Source organism: Protopterus annectens, chromosome 1.part2, assembly GCF_019279795.1.
Source record: "Protopterus annectens isolate FY-2018-M chromosome 1.part2, PAN1.0, whole genome shotgun sequence".
In the NCBI taxonomy this organism is placed as follows: domain Eukaryota; kingdom Metazoa; phylum Chordata; order Ceratodontiformes; family Protopteridae; genus Protopterus; species Protopterus annectens.
The window spans coordinates 212987022-213007411 of NC_056727.1; the positions used below are offsets into that span (position 1 = coordinate 212987022).

At 41.3% G+C, this 20390-nt stretch overlaps 1 protein-coding gene across 1 annotated transcript in view; it reads right to left on the reverse strand.

Moving 5' to 3' along the window:
- VPS54 (VPS54 subunit of GARP complex) overlaps nucleotides 1–20390 on the reverse strand; it is a 1876392-nt gene that overhangs the window by 1024711 nt on the left and 831291 nt on the right. The window contains exon 9 of the mRNA XM_044055553.1: nucleotides 12334–12719. Coding sequence (XP_043911488.1) covers nucleotides 12334–12719 — 386 coding nt within the window. The remainder of the gene's footprint in view (nucleotides 1–12333; nucleotides 12720–20390) is intronic.

The following is a 20390-nucleotide window of genomic DNA, read 5'->3' on the forward strand; positions in this document are numbered from 1 at the left end:
GAGTTGGCTGTGTAGGATCTGATTGTTTTTTTGGGTCAGTAAATGAGGAATTAGAGGTAATGTCCAGGCTGGGCCTTGAGACAAGCTCTTTAGGATTGGGTACCAGTGCTGGCATGGCCAGTCTGGGGCAATTAGTATAATTTTTGGCTTCTCTTGTCTGACCTTTAGGAGTACCTTGGGGAGGAGAGGCAGTGGAGGAAAGGCATATACTGTAAGGGTTTTCCAGCTGAATGATAGGGCATCCACTTTTCATGCTTGCTTGTGATAAGTCCTTGTGCAGAATCTCTGTAGTTGGCAGTTGTGAGGGGAGGCAAATAGATCTACGTCTGGGCATCCTCATTTCCTTATCATGCTGAATATTTGTGGATCTAGTTTCCACTCTTGAGGATCCTTGAAATTTCTGCTTAGTTCGTCTGCCAGAGTATTTGTCCTTCCTGGCAGGAATTGTGCTTGCAGGTGTACTTGATAAGTCAATGCTGTGTTCCACAAAGTCATGGCTTGTCTGCAGAGGGGGTAGGAATGTGTGCCTCCCCCTGCCTGCTTATGTACCATGACTGTAGTATTGTCCGTCTTTATCAGCAGTTGTCCTGGATGAAGTAGATCCCTGAAGGCTGTCAGGGCATTCTGAGCAGCTAGCATCTCTTTTTGATTGATGTGAAGATGCATTTGGCTTGCGGGCCATGCGCCCTGAATAAATTTTCCTGCCATGTGGGCCCCCCAGGCATAATCTGGTGCATCTGTTGTTAGTGTCTGCCTGGCCATGGGTTGAGTGAATGTCTGTCTCTTGTTGTGGTGACAGGCCTGTGCCCATCAAAACTCCTGTTGCAGGCAGGGAATGAGGGTAATTAATGTTTCCAGGTTGTGGCAATGTTGAGTCCAAACACTTTTTAGATACCATTGTAGTTTCCTCATATGCAGTCTTGCATATGGAATTAGTAGAATGCAGGATGCCATGAAGCCCAAAGCCTGCAGAATTTTCCTTGCAGGTAACTGGGTCTTTGTTGCCAACATTTCAAAGTAAGAAGTCAGTTGTCTTTGTCTGGTGTGAGATAAGCCATCTGGGCAGTTGTATTTTTTCTGACATCGGTCTAGAGCAAGAAAAAAGTTTCCCCAATGGGGTACTTAGCTTTAATGAAGACTTCGGATCTGAAATTCGATTTTGAAAATCTCAGGAGTCGGCCGACCAGCACTTGAGAACTGCTTTTGCTTCGGGCACCGCACGGCAAGAAAGACTGAAGAAAATGGCGTCGGCTGCATCTTTTATACCCCTGGCACACTGACGTCAGGGAAAAGGCGACAGCAACTGACGCCGGACCAAGATTTTGGAATTCAGGCCGACTGCGGGTAACCTGCCAGCAGGATAACCCAAGTGTAATGACTGCAACAGTGAAACACGATGAACATCATCAGAAGTCCAGCATCCAAAGCTTCAGGGCGCCTTCCACGTGCCGAAAACAATAGACACGGCAAACAGCTGACTAAAAAAACAAGTTTGGGAGGCAAGCCCTTCAGAGCCTTTCATGCCAACTGAAAAAGGGAGACTAAGCCTTGACAAGGCATTGCTTGTAAAAAAAATAAAAAATAAAAAAAAAACACAGATGTCCACACCCTGGCATAAAAATGCAGCTAAAAGCAATGGGGAATGGAGGGAGGGAATGACTACTACAGCAGTGATCATTCGAACATCTAATGGTATGGTAAGCTTACTTACACAACAATACTATATTCATCATTGATTCTCTGCTGCAGTAGCCTAAACTATATGGACAGATTTACTACAGCTCAGAACATCTGGGAGGTGGACTGGGAAGAGTCCAGGAGCCCCTGGAGAATAGTCCTAGCAAAGCCTGACCTAGACCCAAAAAAAAGAATGCAGCTGTAGTGCTTTGTAAAAGTATATACAGAGGACCATGTTGATGCTTCTAGAATATTTAAAGTGCAACCCTTTCTAAAAAGCCATAGATGAAGCCAAGACCCTGGTAGTTTGTGCCTTGACCCTGCCTTGAATGGTTTTGTTGAGGTTGGAACACAAATACCCCTGTTTTTGAGAGAGTAGATCCAGTCTCTTATGAAGCTTGTGGTAACTGTCCTTAGCCAATTCCAAAAGAAGGGTGAACCACTGTTGCCTAGGCCAGAAGGGATTCCCCACAATGATCTTGGAGGATTCCTTCTGAATCTTCAGAAGTACCCTGAATATCAGTTGAAAGAAAGGAAAAGCATACATGAACATTTCTGCCCAAGGAAAAGAAAAGGCAGTTGTATTCCAGGCCTTGTTGCATAGAGTCCTGGAGCAGAAATATGCCAAATGACTTAGAGGAGGCAAAAAGGTCTATTTGAAGAATTCCCCACAAATGGATCAAATCATGAAGACCCCTTTCTCTCATTTCCATTCATGAGGGTCTGCCTTTGGCCTGCTCAGCTTGTCTGTCACAAACTTTTGCTCTGACTGAATGTAGGATGCCTGTAGAATGCAAATGAGCTGTAAAAAGCACTCTCTCTCATATTAACATGGCTAGTCTTCACAGGGTAGGGGGGTAAGATCTGGGTTCCCCTTGCTTATTTACGTACCACATCACAGTGGTATTGCTTAATTACTCAAAAAGGACCCGGAGACCAAATGTGATTCAGAGAACTGAGCGCCTTGATAAAAACAAGCATTTATTTTATGCTTACGTGCTTTAGCCCGTTTTTGTTGTCCCAGATACCTTGTACTTCTATCCCCTTGACACTGCTCCCCAAGCACAAAGTGTCTGTGGTGATTTACTGTTTTGGCGCAGCAGGAGAAAAGGGAAGACTAGGATTTAGGGTATTTCATGTCTCCAAGTTATTTCTCTTCTCACAAATCCCAGAACTAGAATTTGAAAAGATAATCTGTGTTGGTGCTGGGACCAATGAGACTTCAAAAACCTTCGCATTTTTCTCATATGGGGTCCTGCAATAGGTATCATGAGAATCACAAATGCCATGCAAACTAGAATTTTGAGGTATTCTTTTGCAAACACACAAGTCCAAGTGGGAAAATCCCTGGAACAGATTCAAATATAGATCTATTTTCTTCTGTGGAAGAAAAGCTCTCTGCATTGAGGTGTCTAACAGACACCCTAGGAACACAATTTTGTATGATGGAGACAAAAAAAAAAAAAAACTTTTGAATGTTTTTTTTGGAATCTCGGCTCACTCAGAAAAGTGAGAGATTTCCTGACACGTTGAAAATGACTTTGCAAAGATAAATAAGTCATTACATATGGAAAAATATGGATACATCTGGATACCCTGTAGCCCACAATGGGCTATGACAAGAGCTAGGCACTTATGAACAATCTTGGAGCAGTTGATAGTCAAGAGGGTAAGGCATAGAATTGATCATGTGATCCAGAGGCAAAGTATTAAAAAAAGCCTGAAATCTGGATTAATAGGACTTTGATATGCATCTTTTAAGTGTAAAGTTACTTAAAATAAAAAAAACTCAAATGAGGAAGAGGAGGTAAAAGGTTGTGAACATGGTAGTATCTTAAACTTATCCACAAACGGATTCTGAGATTGATCCATCAAGGATACAAATGACAGCGAGAAGAAATTTTCTTTCCAGGGAATTCCTACACATCGCCAGACCAAACTCTCTTGTTACCTCCTGCCCTACAACACATGCTCTCTCTGAGTTATAGAAGCAGTTCTTTCTTCCAAGTTAGGAAAAGGATTTTATTCAAGAATGTTTTTAGTGACAGAGAAAATGCCTGGAGACCAGTTCTGAAATACCTGGAATCCCTTTAATCTCAAGTGAGGTGCCACTACTGCAAAGTATTTGGTAAACACCCTGGGGGCTGTGATGACTCTAAAGGGTAGGACTCTGAATTTGTAATGACCAACTGGAAGCAAAGATGTGTTCTGGATCACCTATTTATTTGGATATGATGGTACATATCTTGAAGACCTATACAGCACATCCAATTGTCCTTGTGTAGAAATGGTATGATGGACTGGAACGTGACATTTCAGAACTTTGTTTTCTTTACATACTGACTTAAGTTCCAAATCCTACCAGGTCTGGAGGGACCTTTTGTATGACTCGTGTCTAGCAGCTTTTGGATTTCTTGTGCTGCTGCCTTCCTCTGACTATATTGATCAGGAAGTTTCTTCCTTTTATGAAATGAAAGAAAGGAAAATGGTATGCAATAACCTCTAGATATTATGCTTAGCACCCATGTATCATGTGTTATATTTGTCCAGGCATCTCGGTGCAAAGAAAAATGATCCCAGACGGCCTCCAGAGTTGGACATTCAGGTAGTGCTTCAGAAGCCCTGAAAGGGCCTATCCGAAAAAAAATCTCTAAAGCCCTGAGAATCTGCATTTCCTCCTATGCCTCTGAAGGAATTGTCACCTCATGGATCTCGGCAAGGTCCCTAAGATTTCCAGAACCACATCATCTTACCACCTCTCCGATTCCTAGAAATGATTTGTTGAGCCATAGAAAACTTGATTATTATGGCAGACAGAGTCTTTCCATCTGGTTCACTGCAGGCCAGCATCTCTTTTACTAATGGCCCAAACAAAGAACTGCCATCAAATGGGGTGTTAATAAAAGACGTCTTAGAGAGTTCTGCAAAGTCATAAAGCCGGATCCAGGCATGTCTCCTTATGGCAATATCTGAACCAGCACCATGAGGTGCCTTTTTAGCTGTGTGAGAGATCAATCTCATCGAAGCAATGGATATGGACAAGAGTGGCCAGATGACAGGATGCCCATTTGAAATCCTCAGCAGACATCGACTCAGGGTATATGAAATCTCCTTGGTCAAATCTCTCTGAAGCAGACTGAAATGTGCCAGGTAATTTAGTGACCTCAGGGCAAAGGTTGTAGAGGCAAAACTTGGTTTCCAAACCTATCCAATGCTCTAGACACCCTCTTAGACAGAGAAACAGCACAGCTCTGTTCCACTAGCTCTTTCTTGGTGGCTGCTGCCGCCACCACCATAGCATCAACCAGGATCCTTTTGCTCCAGTGCAGTCTGTCAGTTGTAGGGGCCAAAAACTTGTCAGGTATTTTAGGAATGGGTTTGATTGTATCCAGTTCAATCCAAGCTTGACAGGCAACTAGGTTTGCCCACCATGGGGGTAAACCAAGATGAAGATGGGCCAGAACCAAAAGCCTCCAAAAACACCAATTCTGGTGAGGGGTTTTGGGAAGATCAGCCACCTTTCTGTGTTAGGATCTCCAGAATATCGCCAAAGGAGATGTCATCTGTTGGTGAGCTGGGCCCCCCCCTCCATCAAAAGCGGTATCCTCCATGAGAGATTCCAACTGAGACTCAACGTGTCTCCTTTTCCAGGTCCCCTTCTGATGTACCTCCTCTATGGGGTGTTCAGATGAGGTGTTGAAACAGAGGGGAAGTTCCTCTAATGGAACTGGCTGGACACTTATTTGTTATGGCTGTCCTTGTGGAATCGCCTTGAGTGACACAGAGCTAGGAACGGATGGCGGAAAGTGTAGGATATGAGGCACAAGAGGACGGTTCTCTGTGGAAACAAAAAGCCCTTTCCACCACCTTGAAAGCAGAAGGACCCGGAGAGACCCCGATCAACCTCCTCAGAGCCAACACTTCAGATGAAGGCAGGTCTAGATTCTCCCTTGGATCTGCACATCAGGAATGGCACTGGATCTGAATTGTCCAGGACCAAGAATCCAACAGGAAGGGACAGATCTGACAAAAATTGTAGCCAAGCCTATCCCCTCAGACCTGATTTTGACACTTCTGCTACAAGACCCATTCTGATCCGATGTTACTGAAGCAGAACTAGCCAAGGATATAGTCAGAGTGGAGGAAGAAGCTTTCCTCTGATCAGACACCATACCTCTTGGGGATCTTAGATCCTAAGGCTCTGAAACCACAGGATCGATCAGAGAAGGAGAGAAAATATCTTTAAAAGTTATTGGCACACCCACGGATCTGGAAGGTGTGCGCATCTGGATCTGAGCTCTGAGAAATGTACTCATCCTATCCACATCCGCTTCTGATAAGCTCCTGGAGGACCTAAGGGAAAAAGTGGAGGGAGGTCTAGAGTGCTTCTTTGGGGTTTGAAGAAAACTTGAAGGTGGAATAGGCGATACTGGTTTTATAGAGTACTGAGGAGTAGTACTCCTAGGATCTGAAGATCTAGGATTTGAGGGAGTCATTGCTGGACTAATCAAAATTACAGTGGAAGAAGCCTTACAATCCAAAGTCTTCAGATCTGATTGGCGAGTATTAGGATCCAACAGCATTGGATCCATTTTCTTTGTCTTTGCCAGAGGCTCCAAGGAAGACCTGGGGGACTTCAGAGGGGTGTGCTTCCTATGCTCTAAAGGAGTGGACTTGCTGTGTTTGGAGGGGGTTCGAGTCCCTGAAATAGAAGTGGAAGGCAGAAGACCTCTTATGATCAATTTATTCCGTCAATCTGCTAAAGCCCTAGGACTGAATGTGGAGGACATTTTGCATGCCATTTTCAAGTGATCAGCCCCCAGACAATACACACACTCCTTGTATACATTCAAATTCAGAATTTTATGCCCACAAAAAGTGCACTTTTTGAAATCTGCAGGCTGTTCCACCATAACTGCGAAGAAATCCATGGAATCTAAAAACAAGAAGTTGACCCTATCAAATACAAGAAATGGTAAAACAGACAACATTTTTACAGAAATAGAGATGTTCTGTTACCACTTATGGTAGCAAGAATTACCGCAAATTATGGGTAAACAGAAACACCAGCAATAGTAATCAAGTACTACCTTAAAAGGTGTCAGAAGGAAGAAAGGGAAACTCATTCAAATGGAGTTGGCCCAGATATGAGAGTATACCCCTCGGCCTAATAATGTCCAAAGGAACAAAACAAAATACTAGGGTGTACTCACAAAGGGAAAGTAAACCATATTACGCAAGGGTCCTAGACCTTTTAGACTTAAGAGTAGTAGTTTAATACCAGTAAAATAGACAGGACCGATTTACTCAGGCAAAATGCTCAGTAGAGGTAGGAAATGCAGCAGTGTGAAAATTCTCTGCCTTATCAGTCAGCCAGCATCTCCTTGAATACCCAAAAAATAAAAAATTTATAGTAGACACTCCAAATAATCCATACACAGAAGTTTGTTTTATGGTCCTTTATTGTTGCATCCAAGCTCTACTTACTGTTACAGAAGGTTACAGGCTTAAGTCACTGTGTTTAATGTCTAGTAAATGGGAGTGGCTAGGGCCAGTAGCCAATCGGCGTGTGTAGGTGTGTAAGAGTGGGCCGAAGCCTTTATTCAAATTCATGATGAAAGGTGAACCCAGCAATCGCACTCCCATTGGATTATCAGAGCGATCATAAAACACCAATCAGAATTGTTACAATTCTCAAAAGCTTAATTAACTTTTGAGCTTTCAGTCATTAAAATGCATCATGTAAAAACAGGAGCGTCTACAAACCAAAGCAATTTAATTCACATGTTTAAAATGTCAGCTGGGTGCCTAAGTTAAATACACTAAAATTTGCGGCACTTTCAAATTTCTTCTTCAGGGATGCAAACATACTCTAACGGGAATTGCAGTGTGGCTCAAGAAGATGGCTCAAGAAGAGGCACTGACGAACTAAAGCATGATATGTACAGTAAGCCTACTAGGGTAAATCTTTTACTACATGCACAGAGTATGCACCCCCACAGGCTTAAAAGAAATGTTAAGTCTCGGGGAGTCAGAGTAGCAAGGTTATCAAATGAACTAGAAGACTTTATGATGAACATCACAAACCTGGAAAAAGACTCCCTGGCTAGGAGATATTCCAGACTACTTAAGGATATTTTAACACCCATTATTCTAAAAAAGTCTAAGGCGAACTAAGGACATTCCCCATGTACAGAAACCAGAGTGTGACCTCGCTACGATTGAACAAGGACAAATGGGACTGTAACACGATACTAAACTACTCATTGGAGTACCAAAAAAATATCAAAGTCATACTAGACAACTGGTCCATCAGAGACAACAGGACTATTGAACATGTTTTCCCCCACAGACCGAACTCCACCCCCAGGAGATGTAAGAACACCAGGTATTACCTAGAGAAAACTGAGCCAATGCCCACTACAGTAGGGGGAACGTTCTCTTGCAGTAACCGTCCCTGTGCCTAATGTGGCTACATGTGCCAAAAAAACAGCTTTTACTGTTTTAACAACCACACCGAATTCCCCGCTCATGTTAGGGAAGACTGAAACACCGAAGGTGTGGTATATAGAGCACAGTGTGCCACATGCAAAGTTTTCTATGTAAGAAAAACAGTCAACAAGCTAAAGTCCAGAGTGGCAAAACACCTGCATGACTTAAGACACCTCAACCTTTCAAACCCTCTTCCTGTGCATGCAAAACACAACACAGGACAGTGTCTTCAAATCCTCAACTATATTCCCAAAAACCCGCTGGATGGTAACTACAATGATGTAGTGGAGAAAAAGGAGCTAATAGGGCAGATTCATCTAACGGCCAGGAAAACAACAGGACTGAATACCACAGAGTCAATCCTCCCAATCCTCAACCTCAGAAAACTTGGCCACAATAAATATCAAGGATTGACACCATTTTTCACATCAGCTTTCCCCAGCACCAGCTCAGTTGATGCATTGGGTCTATAAGGTTTTCCGTTGCCTTTGCTTAAGTTTTGGACTACAAGATTTTATTTTATTATCTCCACTGTAGCTTTTGTTTATATTTTGGAATACTAGATTTTTTTCTCATCTCCACTGTACCTTGCTCCCCGTTTTACTTTTTACTGGTAGTTTTTTTCATTTAATTCGTTTTATTCGCTATCCATCTTGTTTTTATTTGAGGTTTTTTATTTGAAATTTTTTGAAGTGTTTCGTATTTAGCGGGTTCAGTCTTTTCAGTTTTGATTAACCAGATTCTATTTACATGAGCATATAGAAACTTTAAATGGAATTTTATGTTATTACTTTCTACTAATTACTTTCTTCATGCTTAGGCATTAGTCATTGTTTGTTTGGGTTGAAAGAGAGGATGTCCATTTTACGTTTTTACTTCTCTGTGTAGAACTAAGGATAGCAAGTCCCTATTTTCATAGCTAAAGGACATGTAGCCCACTACTAGCTACCGGATGGCTTAAGGACCACCGAGGAATTTGCTTTTTTGTTTGTTTTTGTTTACACCTAGGAAGTCACAAGACCAGCTTCCTCATGTTATCTAGCATAATTTTATGCTTTTTCATATAGTCAGACTAGATATATTAGCGCTAACCACTGTACCTTAGAGCAGAATCTGATTCTTTTATGTAGTTTAATTTCTGGTTAGGTACACAAGGCAAACTAGCACATCACAAACACGCATATTTAATAATATTAATTATTTATATATTTATTTTGGCCCATTTATCATTTATTCGTGTTAATTACCCAGTTCATTACTGTTCTCTTTTATCAGTGTTCAGTTTAGTCTCGTCAGATTCCCCCCATACTCCTCTGTATTTTGACAATTTTAGATTGTCAGTTTAGAACTGGAGATTTAGACTACTATTTTTTAGCTCTGTATCCAAGCAGCGCCACACTGAATCGTCGATTGTCCTGTCCAGGTGTATTTATAGAGCCTTTAGCCTCTTTCTTCGGGCCCACCATCATGCAAATCCACTAAATACCAACTTCCCAGGACACTATGTCTCATGGACAGCTTTTAAATGCACGGCAGTTTCCAGCTGGTTGTATAGCTTTTAAACATTTTCTAACCAAGTATTTTAAGGCTAAAGTATGGAAACTGTATCCCCACTTCACTCCTACTTCTCTGAACAGATTCCGACCGTTGTTTGTTTTCTGGTTTAGTTATTTTTCTGGTTAGTGACTCCTGGCAAGCTAACTCATGTTCCCTGAAACATTCCCACCAACTGGTTACACCTGTTTTGTTTTTCAGTTTTTTTAATTGGGAATTATAATTTTACTCTAGTTGTTTTATTCATTATCGAATCCTCTCTGTTTTTTATGGTTTCAAACTAACTACATTGTAGGCCTTCATTCCCAGTGGTGACCATACTTGCTCTTCTTCCTCTGGTTATCTAGCATTTACCCTAGCTGTGCCACGTAGAAACACCACTTTCCCAATTGTCCTACCCTATTGTATGTTTGTAGCCTTCCATCTTCACCCCTCTCCCTAAAAATACTTAGGACACAAGTGATTCCAAGGACAACTATAAGTGTTCAGTGGCTTCTCTATTTCCAGCACAGTGCATAGTTCGATCCTTTCTAACTAAAGGTATATTCACCACTTAGGCATGGAGACTTTATCCCCTCTTCACCCCCACTTTGAACACCAGCTATCCCTGTGACTGGCCCATCCAACTCTGAACACCCATTTTTTCAAGTGAGTTAATTTTTTTTTAGTTATATTAACATTTTAAGTGCTTCAGTTATGAAATAATCTGTTTACTTATTAGTTAAAACCCCTCCTTTCCTGTGCTTACATATCTGTAGATTTTTAGGTTGGAAATAAGATTAGTCCAGATTTCCTCATTTTGCCACTACAAATCACTGCTTTCCCGATTAACCAGACCAGAGTCTACGAGGTCTTTTGTCCCAACTTCAACCCCTTCCACCACACAAATCTGGTCTATTCCAGTCTACCAAAAAGAAAAATTAAATTGATTACCATGATTCTCTACAATTATTTTTTGTTAAAAACCCATTAGAAATGTCTTAAAGGCACCATCGCTCATCCTTTTGAACCCCAATGCAGTTCTCGTTAGAGTATGGTAGCATCCCAGAAGAAGAAATTCAAAAGGTGCATTTAATTTTCTTAGGCACCCAGCTGACACTTTAAACACGTGAATTAATTACCTTGGTTTGTAGGCACTCCTGTTTTTACTCCATACATTTTAGTGATTGAATGTTCAAAAGTTAATTAAGCTGCTGATGGAACTGTAACAATTCTGACTGGTGCTTGATTATCTCTGTCCAATGGGAGTGTGAGGGCTGGGTTCACCTTTCATCATGAATTTGAATAAAGGCTTCCGCCCACACCTACACACGCCGACTGGCTACCGGCCATAGCCACTTCCATTTATTAGACAAAAAATACAGTGACTTAACCCTATAACCTTCTGTAACACTAAGTACTTAGGTGCAACAATAAACTGTAAATTATTTGGAGTGTCTACTATAGAATTTTTATTTTTGGGGGATTCATTGGGGGGGGGGCTGGTTGATTGATAAGGCAGAGAGATTTCACTCTCTGGTGCATTTTGCCTGGGTAAACCAGTCCTATTTTACTGGTACTAAAATACTATTCAAGTCTAAAAGGACTAGGACCCTTAGTTAATATGGTTTACTTTCCCTTTGTGAGTATACCCTAGTATAAGGAAGAAAGGGAAAGAAATACTCTAACGCCAGTGGGACAACTTAGGAAGACAGTATAATGGAAGAATAAATTAATATATAAAACAGGACACAAAAAGATATTAATAAAAATTTTTTTAACTCACAAAACCATTAAAAGCTCAAGACTTAGAAATCTGTGTCTGTTCACTATGGTGGCAAACTAGATCTTGAGGCTTTTCAAGAATGCAATAGAGCATTGTGGGTAGAGGGAAAAGCTTGAGAGCTGGATCTTAAGTCTGGAATAAGCGGCAGAGTCAGATCTGATGATCGGATCCAAACCCATACTTTGAGGAAGAATGAAAAGGACATCAGATCTTTTCATCTCCTTTCCCCTTTCCTTCTCTTACGACTGCATATGCTGAGATGAGATGCAGACAATTAAAAGGGGTAATTGGTGTTGATGCTTATGATTCTGAAGACCTAGCCTAAAACTATGATCTGATAATGACCAGGGATATGATGAGACAGTACCAAACCTAGGCTTGAATCTTCTAAACCTCCTGCCTTGAAGCAAAACAAAATTAAAAGAAAAACTTAGAAAAAAAGAACTGAGCAACAGTGAAAAGGAAAATTGTTACACCGCAGAAACAATGTAATCTCCACCTATGTCAGACTATTAACAAAAAACAAGAAATCTTTGTCCAGAGATGCATTATCATCTGATTAACTATTCAGCTTATCTAGACTGGTGCAGTACAACACACTGCTACAGAATAAAAACTGAGGGGCAACAGCTGAAAATGTACAAAAAGCTACCTACTGAAGACTGTCTGATTTCATTTAGGTTCATTTCACTTTAATTATACGCTAAACATGACACTATGGACAGCACTTGACCTCGCTGATTAAATATTTAAAATTAAATGAAGCTCTGAAATACATCCTGTACTGCTAATGCCAATATTGTTACAGTTATGATGGAAGATTACATCAAACAACATCAACCAACCTGAAACTGTGAATCCCCTGAAGTTCCTGCTGTAAAACTTCTTGAGTTGTAGCAATTAGGTCCAGAGCCCCAACAAACTCAGAGGTGGATAACAATAACTGCACTGTAGGCTGAGTCTGATGAACTGTTGCCATTAGCTTTAATTTATTATACACTTTTACACAGTTGTTTCTAGCAAGTGCTAGTCTTAAAATGCTTAGTGATCCTTCACACATGACTTTATCAATCTGAGAAATCTTGTCTCGGAGCATCTTTACAGCCTGTGAAGTTTTCTTGAGGTAGTCTTGCAGTTCATGCTGAGAGGTCATTGCGTGAAAAAATGCTTCTGAACGTAAAGAAATTTGATGAGCTATATTAACTTCTACGATATCCAGATAATGGCTCAGCTGGAAAACAAATACATCATATTAATTTAGTTTATTGTATGCAGGTACAAAGGCGCAGCTCTAGGACCATTTACTACTAGCCATGATCAGGAAAACAAAAACTGCAACTGTGGTAAGTAAAAGACAAACATAAAAGTGAATCTGTCAAGAATATAATTTCATGCAATCTCAGTCCATCTAAACTTCCTTGAAATTACATGTTTTGTATATATGCAACTTGACAAGACTCTTCATAGCTCTTGTTTAAAAAAAAAGCATTAATTGGCTCATATAAGACTGCTCCTGCTCCTGCTCCTATGGCACTGCCCAAAACTTGGAGATTGCAGGTTCCACACAGCCATCTACCTACAATTGCTTTCAAACTGATTGAGCTATTTCATTTTATTTAGGTACTTTAGGGCATGGCTTAGTCAGCTCATAGCCTTTTCTGTACATTGTTTTCCAGAAGAAACTGCAACCGTAATCTGCTGATGTCATGCATTGTCCCAATCTATTGCTATGCAAATGTCCACTCATGCTCACCTATTGAAATTAGGACCCATCTGCCTTGGGTCAGGTTTATTAGTGCTTTCTAACTGAGCACATTAAAATAAAGTAACAAAAATGCAAATTTTAGCAGCAATCAAAATATAGTAAATGAGTACTAAAGCAGGACAAAAGCCAAACTTGACAAATGTATTCTGAAGAACACTGTGAAACCTGCAAGAGCAGTAGACTCCATCAGCCAGGGTGGGGGATTCCTAGGTGCAAGAGGTATGGGACCTGACAGGAAAAGGATCAGAATCAAAAGAATCAAGCTGTATTCTTGAACCTCCAATTTCAAAGAGGCAAAGCACATAATTGTAAGCATAGTGCAGTTATGTTAGGAACTTATAATTGTTGATCTTCAAAGTATACTCACTGATGCAATAATGACTCATGGGAGCTTCAGCCACACGGGGACTGATGGCTGGTGCAGCTGCAAGCATTTTATCCTTCCCTCTTTTACCCAGGTGGACACCTCTACCCTTATGTCAGGATATCACTGGTATAAATGGAAAGTCAGTCCACACCATCTTCAGGTCTTTCTTGCCCATCAGGCTGAATTACTGTGGTATGGTACCACAATACTGGCTACTCTAGTGTCAGTAATCTCCATGAAAGTACTCCCCAAGATGCCTATCCAGGCTCCATGTGAAACCTGAAGAGGGAAGCTGCCTACACAGCAAAACAACCAACGGAGGAAGCACAGGAAACTGACTGGAATATCCACCAAAGGATGCCCACAGGGTTTCAGAAAAACAGGGGCTAGTGGGAAAGAACTGTTATCATAACAGTGAATATAACTGAACCTCAAGAAGTATGGCAAGTTCCTAATGCAAGTGTACTGTGTTTATCTTGTAATTCACTATCACAGTGATGACTCTGGGGAAATTTTCCCAGAGTTTATAAACCAATGGCCTCTGTTTGACTATGGTTGTAAAGTCTATGTAGAACTGCAGTGGCAAAACCTGCCTTGGTACACCCCGAATATTGCAATGTTTGGAAAAAGCAGACAAAATGTGGAGAGATGACCAAGCAGCTGTTTCCTGGATGGACGGTGTACTGCACCCCCCCCCCCCCTCCTCCCAGGAAGCAACTGTGGTTGCAGCAACCCTAGTGGAATGGGCCCTAATATGCCCAGTGACAGTCCTGTCATGAAAAGCATAACCAATAAGAACATAATGGGTCAGCCATTTGGATAAGGACTGTTTGGCAAAACTGATTCCCCTCCCTGCCCTTGGCACATGGAATAAATAAATTATCAGGATTTTATAACTTATTTTGTTCTGCCTTTACAAAATCTCAGGTGCGCGTGCACATCTACTATCATAATACCACCTCTTTAATTTCTACCCTCCAATCTGCTTACTTCTTTTGTTAAACCTGCTCTTACATTCTTGCTCCCTCACTATGTTCCACTACTGTCACTGGCACACAGTTACACAGTGCTGTATCAAACTGCAGAAATCCATAACTTCCACCCCAAACTTAACCCAGTAGCATCACCAGCACTGTAGGTAATAAGGGGTGTACATGGAAGTAGCGGTGGCTCACTTGCTAAATCTGTGAAAAAAATGCATGCCGAGAACCATCAAATTCACAAGAAAATGCAACATTTTTTTTTCCAAAAAATATTTTAATTTGCTTTTAACACATACAAGCTTTAACTGAATGCATTTAGTTACAAAGATTAGATTTAAAAATCAATAAGGCACTAAATAATGGCACATTACAGCACTGCAGGTGCATAACAGAGAGTCTACAGCTGATCAAGTGCTTCCAGAATTTAACAAGAAAGTAACTCATGGCAATAGAGAAGCAAATGTGTAAAATCCTTCAGCCCCAGGTTTCAATTCCACTTTCTCAAGAGACAATACTTAGCACTTTTCTGACGGTCTTATCTCTCGGCAGATGCAAGAATCACCCAATCCAGATGTAAAATGACAATAAGACCAAGGTCATACAGCTGTTTTATGCACTAGGACTGGAAGCACGGAAGTGAAGGAGGGTAAAGAAGGATCTAATGGCCTCTTTATACACCCAACAACTTTTTCAATCTCTTGCACTTGGTTACAACAATCTTCTGCTGGTGGACGTTCTCGTAGCTCTTGGTATGCCTAACACTTCTAAAAAAGATCAGGAATATGACTGCCTACAACAGTATAATCTAACAGTACATGTACAGTGATTTGATGCTGGGCTGTAGCAGATCCAGTTCCAGGCAGGCATGAGAACAACAATTATCATGTTTATGGTCGTTATGAAATGAAAGTTATATATTTGCAGTAACTATAGATCTGTGTTGTCATCTTCTCAACCGGTAGGTTATCGAAGCCAATGCTGGCGCTTTCAGAATCTTCAGTCCTGGTGCTCTGCCTCCTCTACCTATAACTCCCTGATCTTTCTCTCCTCAGATTGGTTTGGCCCATCCTTGTGCCTAGAACAATGGACTAAAGGAAAAAACACATTTATACTTGTGATAAGAAAGGGCAGAAAAAGGGCTCTCTCAGGAGCAAAAAATAAAAGTGAAAATTTGGAGGTGGTATGGTAGGAGGGATGGTTGTGGAGGATGGAAGAAGGCAACACAGATCTAACATTATGGCAAGTACATAACGTTTGTATCCAATCTTGTCTTTTCAGTCCATCGTAATCTGTGGGACAGTTTCTCTACTAGTAACAACCTCAGGGTGATCCTAGAAGAGGATATTCCACAAAAATGGTAAAACCAAAAGAAACTCTAGACTTACACTGAATGATCAGTTTGTAATGGACACAAAGATATCTGTGTTAAAACAAGTAGCTGCCACACAAATCTCAATAGAAGCCTGAGCAAAAAAAGGCAGCTAAAGTAACAAACAATCTGGTAGAATGAGCCCTAGGCTTAAATGCAAATAAATTCCTTTCAGTATCATACCTTTCAAATGCCCCTGATTTTGAAACAGATTTTAGCTCTGTCCCTCTTAATTCCTCCTGATTTTGAAACAGATTTTAGCTCTGTCCCTCTTAATTCCTCCTAAGCTTCAGAGACAATGTAATGAATTATACTTAATAAATAATGACAATAATTAGAGTTATAGACTTCTTCTACTTCAGAAAAGGTAATCTACATTCTCTTATTCTGTCAATGTCTGAAGTTAATGACAATAATACTTTAAAGGGGTCTCTGATAATGTTTGGATTTGTCCCAGAGTGACTAAAAGCTATGGTGAGTATGCAAAAGGAATATGATCAGAAAGCTATCTGGAAAGGGTAACTTTGGAAGCAGGCTGGCCAAGTTGCATTTTGGCAAAGGGGAAAACAGGCTGGTCAGATTTTCTGAAATTTTTGGTTCATTCCAGTTAGAATCTCAATTGTTGATGAACATCCAAACACTGCAGCAAACATTCTCTCTTGTCAATGAAATCTGGAAAGAAAACAGGTAAATAAATGGGCTGATTCAAATTGGACTCAGAGGCTACCTTAAACAGAAAGGAAAGGTTGGACATTAACAGAGTATCTTTGTGGAAAACCAAATAAGGGGAAACAGAAAAAGTACAGTTTTGTACCTACCATAAATGTAGATGTTCGAGGATCCACATTGCTGCAGTCCTAACTATTGGGTAGTCCCCTGTCCAGTCGGCCCGAATACCGGTCAGGGCAAGGGTACTAATGCGCATGACCGACGTCATATCCTCAGTCTTTTCTTGCCCCAGATGTCAGAAGACCCTAAAAAGACAAGGCCCAATATACCTGCACCAAAAATATGTACAATATATACAAAACTATCAGCATATAACCTCACCTACACAACCACCCCTAAACACAGAGGGAAGGAGGGAGGACTGCAGCAATGTGGATCCTCGAACATCTACATTTATGGTAGGTACAAAACTGTACTATGTTCTTCATTCCACATTGCTGCAGTCCTAACTATTGGGTAGAATCCCAAAGCAGAGGTAAGGGAGGCTGGCAAATCATAAAGAAGCAGGAGCTGACAACATGCCTTGCAAAATAGCCGTGGCAAAACCAGCCCTATACTTAGAGTAGAGAGGAAGGTGATAATGCTTAGAGAAAGTATGCACTGAACTCCAAGTAGCTGCCTCCAAAATATCCTTAGTTGCCACCCCCCTTAGGAATGCTGTTGAAGTGGCAGTAGCCCTAGTGGAATGAGGCCTAATCCCAGCTGGAATCTCCTTGCCCTGATGGGAATAACAAAATGCAATGTAAAACCCAATCCACCTAGAAATAGTTTGTTTTGACACAGGCTTGCCCTGCGAACTCAAAGCAAAAGAAACAAACAACTGCTGAGACTGCCTAAAATCCTTAGTCCTGCTTAAATAATAACGCAATTGCCTGTGTACATCTAAAGTGTGCAAAATCTTTACCCCTTTATTTTGGGGGTCTGCATAAAAAGTAGGCAAATGAATAGTTTGGTTTAAAGCCACACTAGAAACCACTTTAGGCATAAAGGAAGGATTAGTACGTAATGATACCCTATCCTTATGGAAAATCAAAAGGGCTCTACTGCCATAAGGGCCTGCAACTCAGACACCCTTCTTGCAGAAGTAATAGCCAACAGAAAAGCAGTCTTCCATGACAAGTATTTCAATTCAGCAGTAGCCGCAGGCTCAAAAGGTTGTAGAGTAAGTTTTTCCAACACAAAATTGAGATCCCAAGCAGGAGTAGGAGCTCTACGTGGGGTCTTATATTCTTTGCCCTCTAAGAAACTGCTTGAACAAAGGATGCGAAAACAATGGTGGGTCACAATCATAGTGAGCTGAAATTGCTGCAGCATGAATCTTAATGGAAGAGAAGGACAAACCTTTGTCCAATAACTCAGTAAGATATTGAAGAGCCACACTCAAATTAGGCTCAGAAATCTCCAAATTCTTTGCTGTACTCCAAAATAAAAATCTCTTCCATTTTTCATACACTTTCCTTGTACTAGGTCTTCTAGCTTCCATAATCACATTTAAAACTTGTTGAGGAAGTTGAGACCTGCTGTGTTTCAACACAGAATATGCCAGGCTGTTAGATGAAGAGAGTGAAGCTTGACATTGAGCAGATGACCGTCCTTCTGAGATAACAGGTGTGGAATCAAAGGTAAAGGCCATGGAGGCTTCCTTACCAGACTCCTTAGTAGTGGGTACCAGTGTTGCCGAGGCCAATCTGGAGCTATTAAAATCATCCTTGGCTTGTCTTGTCTGACCTTTAAGAGCACATTTGGAAGAAGAGGCAGAGGTGGAAAGGCATACACATGAAGATTTTTCCAACTGAAAGAAAGAGCATCCACTTTCCAAGCTGTGTGATGAAACCCCTTTGTGCAAAACTTTGGCAGCTGGTGGTTTAGTGGAGAAGCGAACAGATCTATGTCTGGAGTTCCCCATGACACTGTCAATGTCTGAAATACATGAAGATCCAGTTTCCACTGGGGATCCATGATTTGTCTGCTTAACACATCTGCTAAGGAGTTCTGTGCTCCGGCAGAAACCTTGCCTGAAGAGTTAGTTGCAAGCTGAGCGCAGTCTCCCATAAAATCATTGCTTGCCTGCATAGAGGATAAGAATGTGTTCCCCTTGTTTGTTGATGTACCACATGACAGTTGTGTTGTCCGTTAGAATCAACACCTGCCCTGGAAGAAGTAACTCCTTGAAAGCCATTAAAGCAAACTGGACTGCTAACATCTCCTTCATGTTGATATGTAGTTGCTGTAGTCTGGCAGTTCACAAGTCTTGTTTCCACTTTCCATTTAGATGAGCTCCCAAGCAATGTCCGAGGCATCTGTCGTTAAAATCTGACTCGCCTCTGGCCGGGTCACAGAGAGTCCCTTGTTTAGGTGACATTCCTGAGCCCACCACAAAAATTCTTTTGAAGGCAAGGTATTATTTGAATGACAGTGTCCAAATCCTGGCAGTGCTGTGTCCATACATTTTGAGATACCATTGCAGCTTCCTCATATGCAGTTTGGCATTGGGAAGCACCAGAATACAAGATGCCATGAACCCTAATGCTTGAAGGACTGTCCTTGCAGTCAGCACGGACTGATGAGATAGTTGATGGAAGTAAAGTGATAGACTCTTTTGTTTGTCCGGGGTTAAAAAGGCCATCTGGGCTGCTGTATTCAGTCTCACACCCAGAAAGCACATGTCTTGAGAGGGTACTAGACTGGACTTTATTTCGTTCACAGAATACCCTAGGCATCTTAGCACTGCTATAACATATTCCAGATGCTGTAGAAGGTCTTCCTTTTCTTGAGCCAGAATCAGGCAGTCGTCCAAGTAAGGATAGATTTGAATTCCTTTTAGCCTGAAGTAAGCTATCACTGGAGCCAGAACCTTTGTGAATACTCTGGGCAGTAGATAAGCCAAAGGGCAATGCAGAGAACTGATAATGAGAATTTAGATACTTCCTGCAACTTAGTCTTATAGGCACATGAAGGTAAGCTTCCTTGAGATCTAAAGTTACCATCCAGTGATCTTTGCCCAGCAGAGGTAAAAGCTGTTGTAACGTCAACATCTTGAACTTGGGAATGTCCAGATAAGTGTTGAGGATAGATAAATCCAAAATTGGTCTCCACGTGTTTCTTTGGTACTAGGAACAGACGAGAATAAAATCCTAGGCCCCTTTCTGATACAGGGACTGGCTGAATGGCCCCTATTTGGAGTAACAGAGAAATTTGCTTGTGAGCCTCTTTCCTTTGTGGAGGAGGAACGTCTGGCATGCCTTTGAAAGGGGCAATGTGTGGAAATAAAACCTGTAACCGTGGTGAATGATATCCAACACCCATCTGTCTTGAGTAATTAAATCCCAATTTTCTTTGAAAAGAGACAGTCTTCCTCCCAAAGGAGCTGCCAGACGAGAATCTACTGGCAGCTGAAAAGGCAGGTCATTGGGTCTGTTACGAAAGGACTGACCCCTGCCCTCACCAGAAGTCTGAGCAGGTGAACTCCTGTTCTAGGCCTAAAGAACCTTGAGCTCTGCCCCTAAGACCTACCCCTAGACTGGGAATCATAAGCAGGATATGTCCATCCCTTAGTAGGCCAATTTCTACTAAACTTCGGTGGCTGCACCTGCAAAAATCTTTAACAGTTTGCATAGACTTAGCTTTGTCCTCCATTTTCTTTAAAACTGCTTCCACAGGCAAACCAAATAACACATCAGACTGTAAAG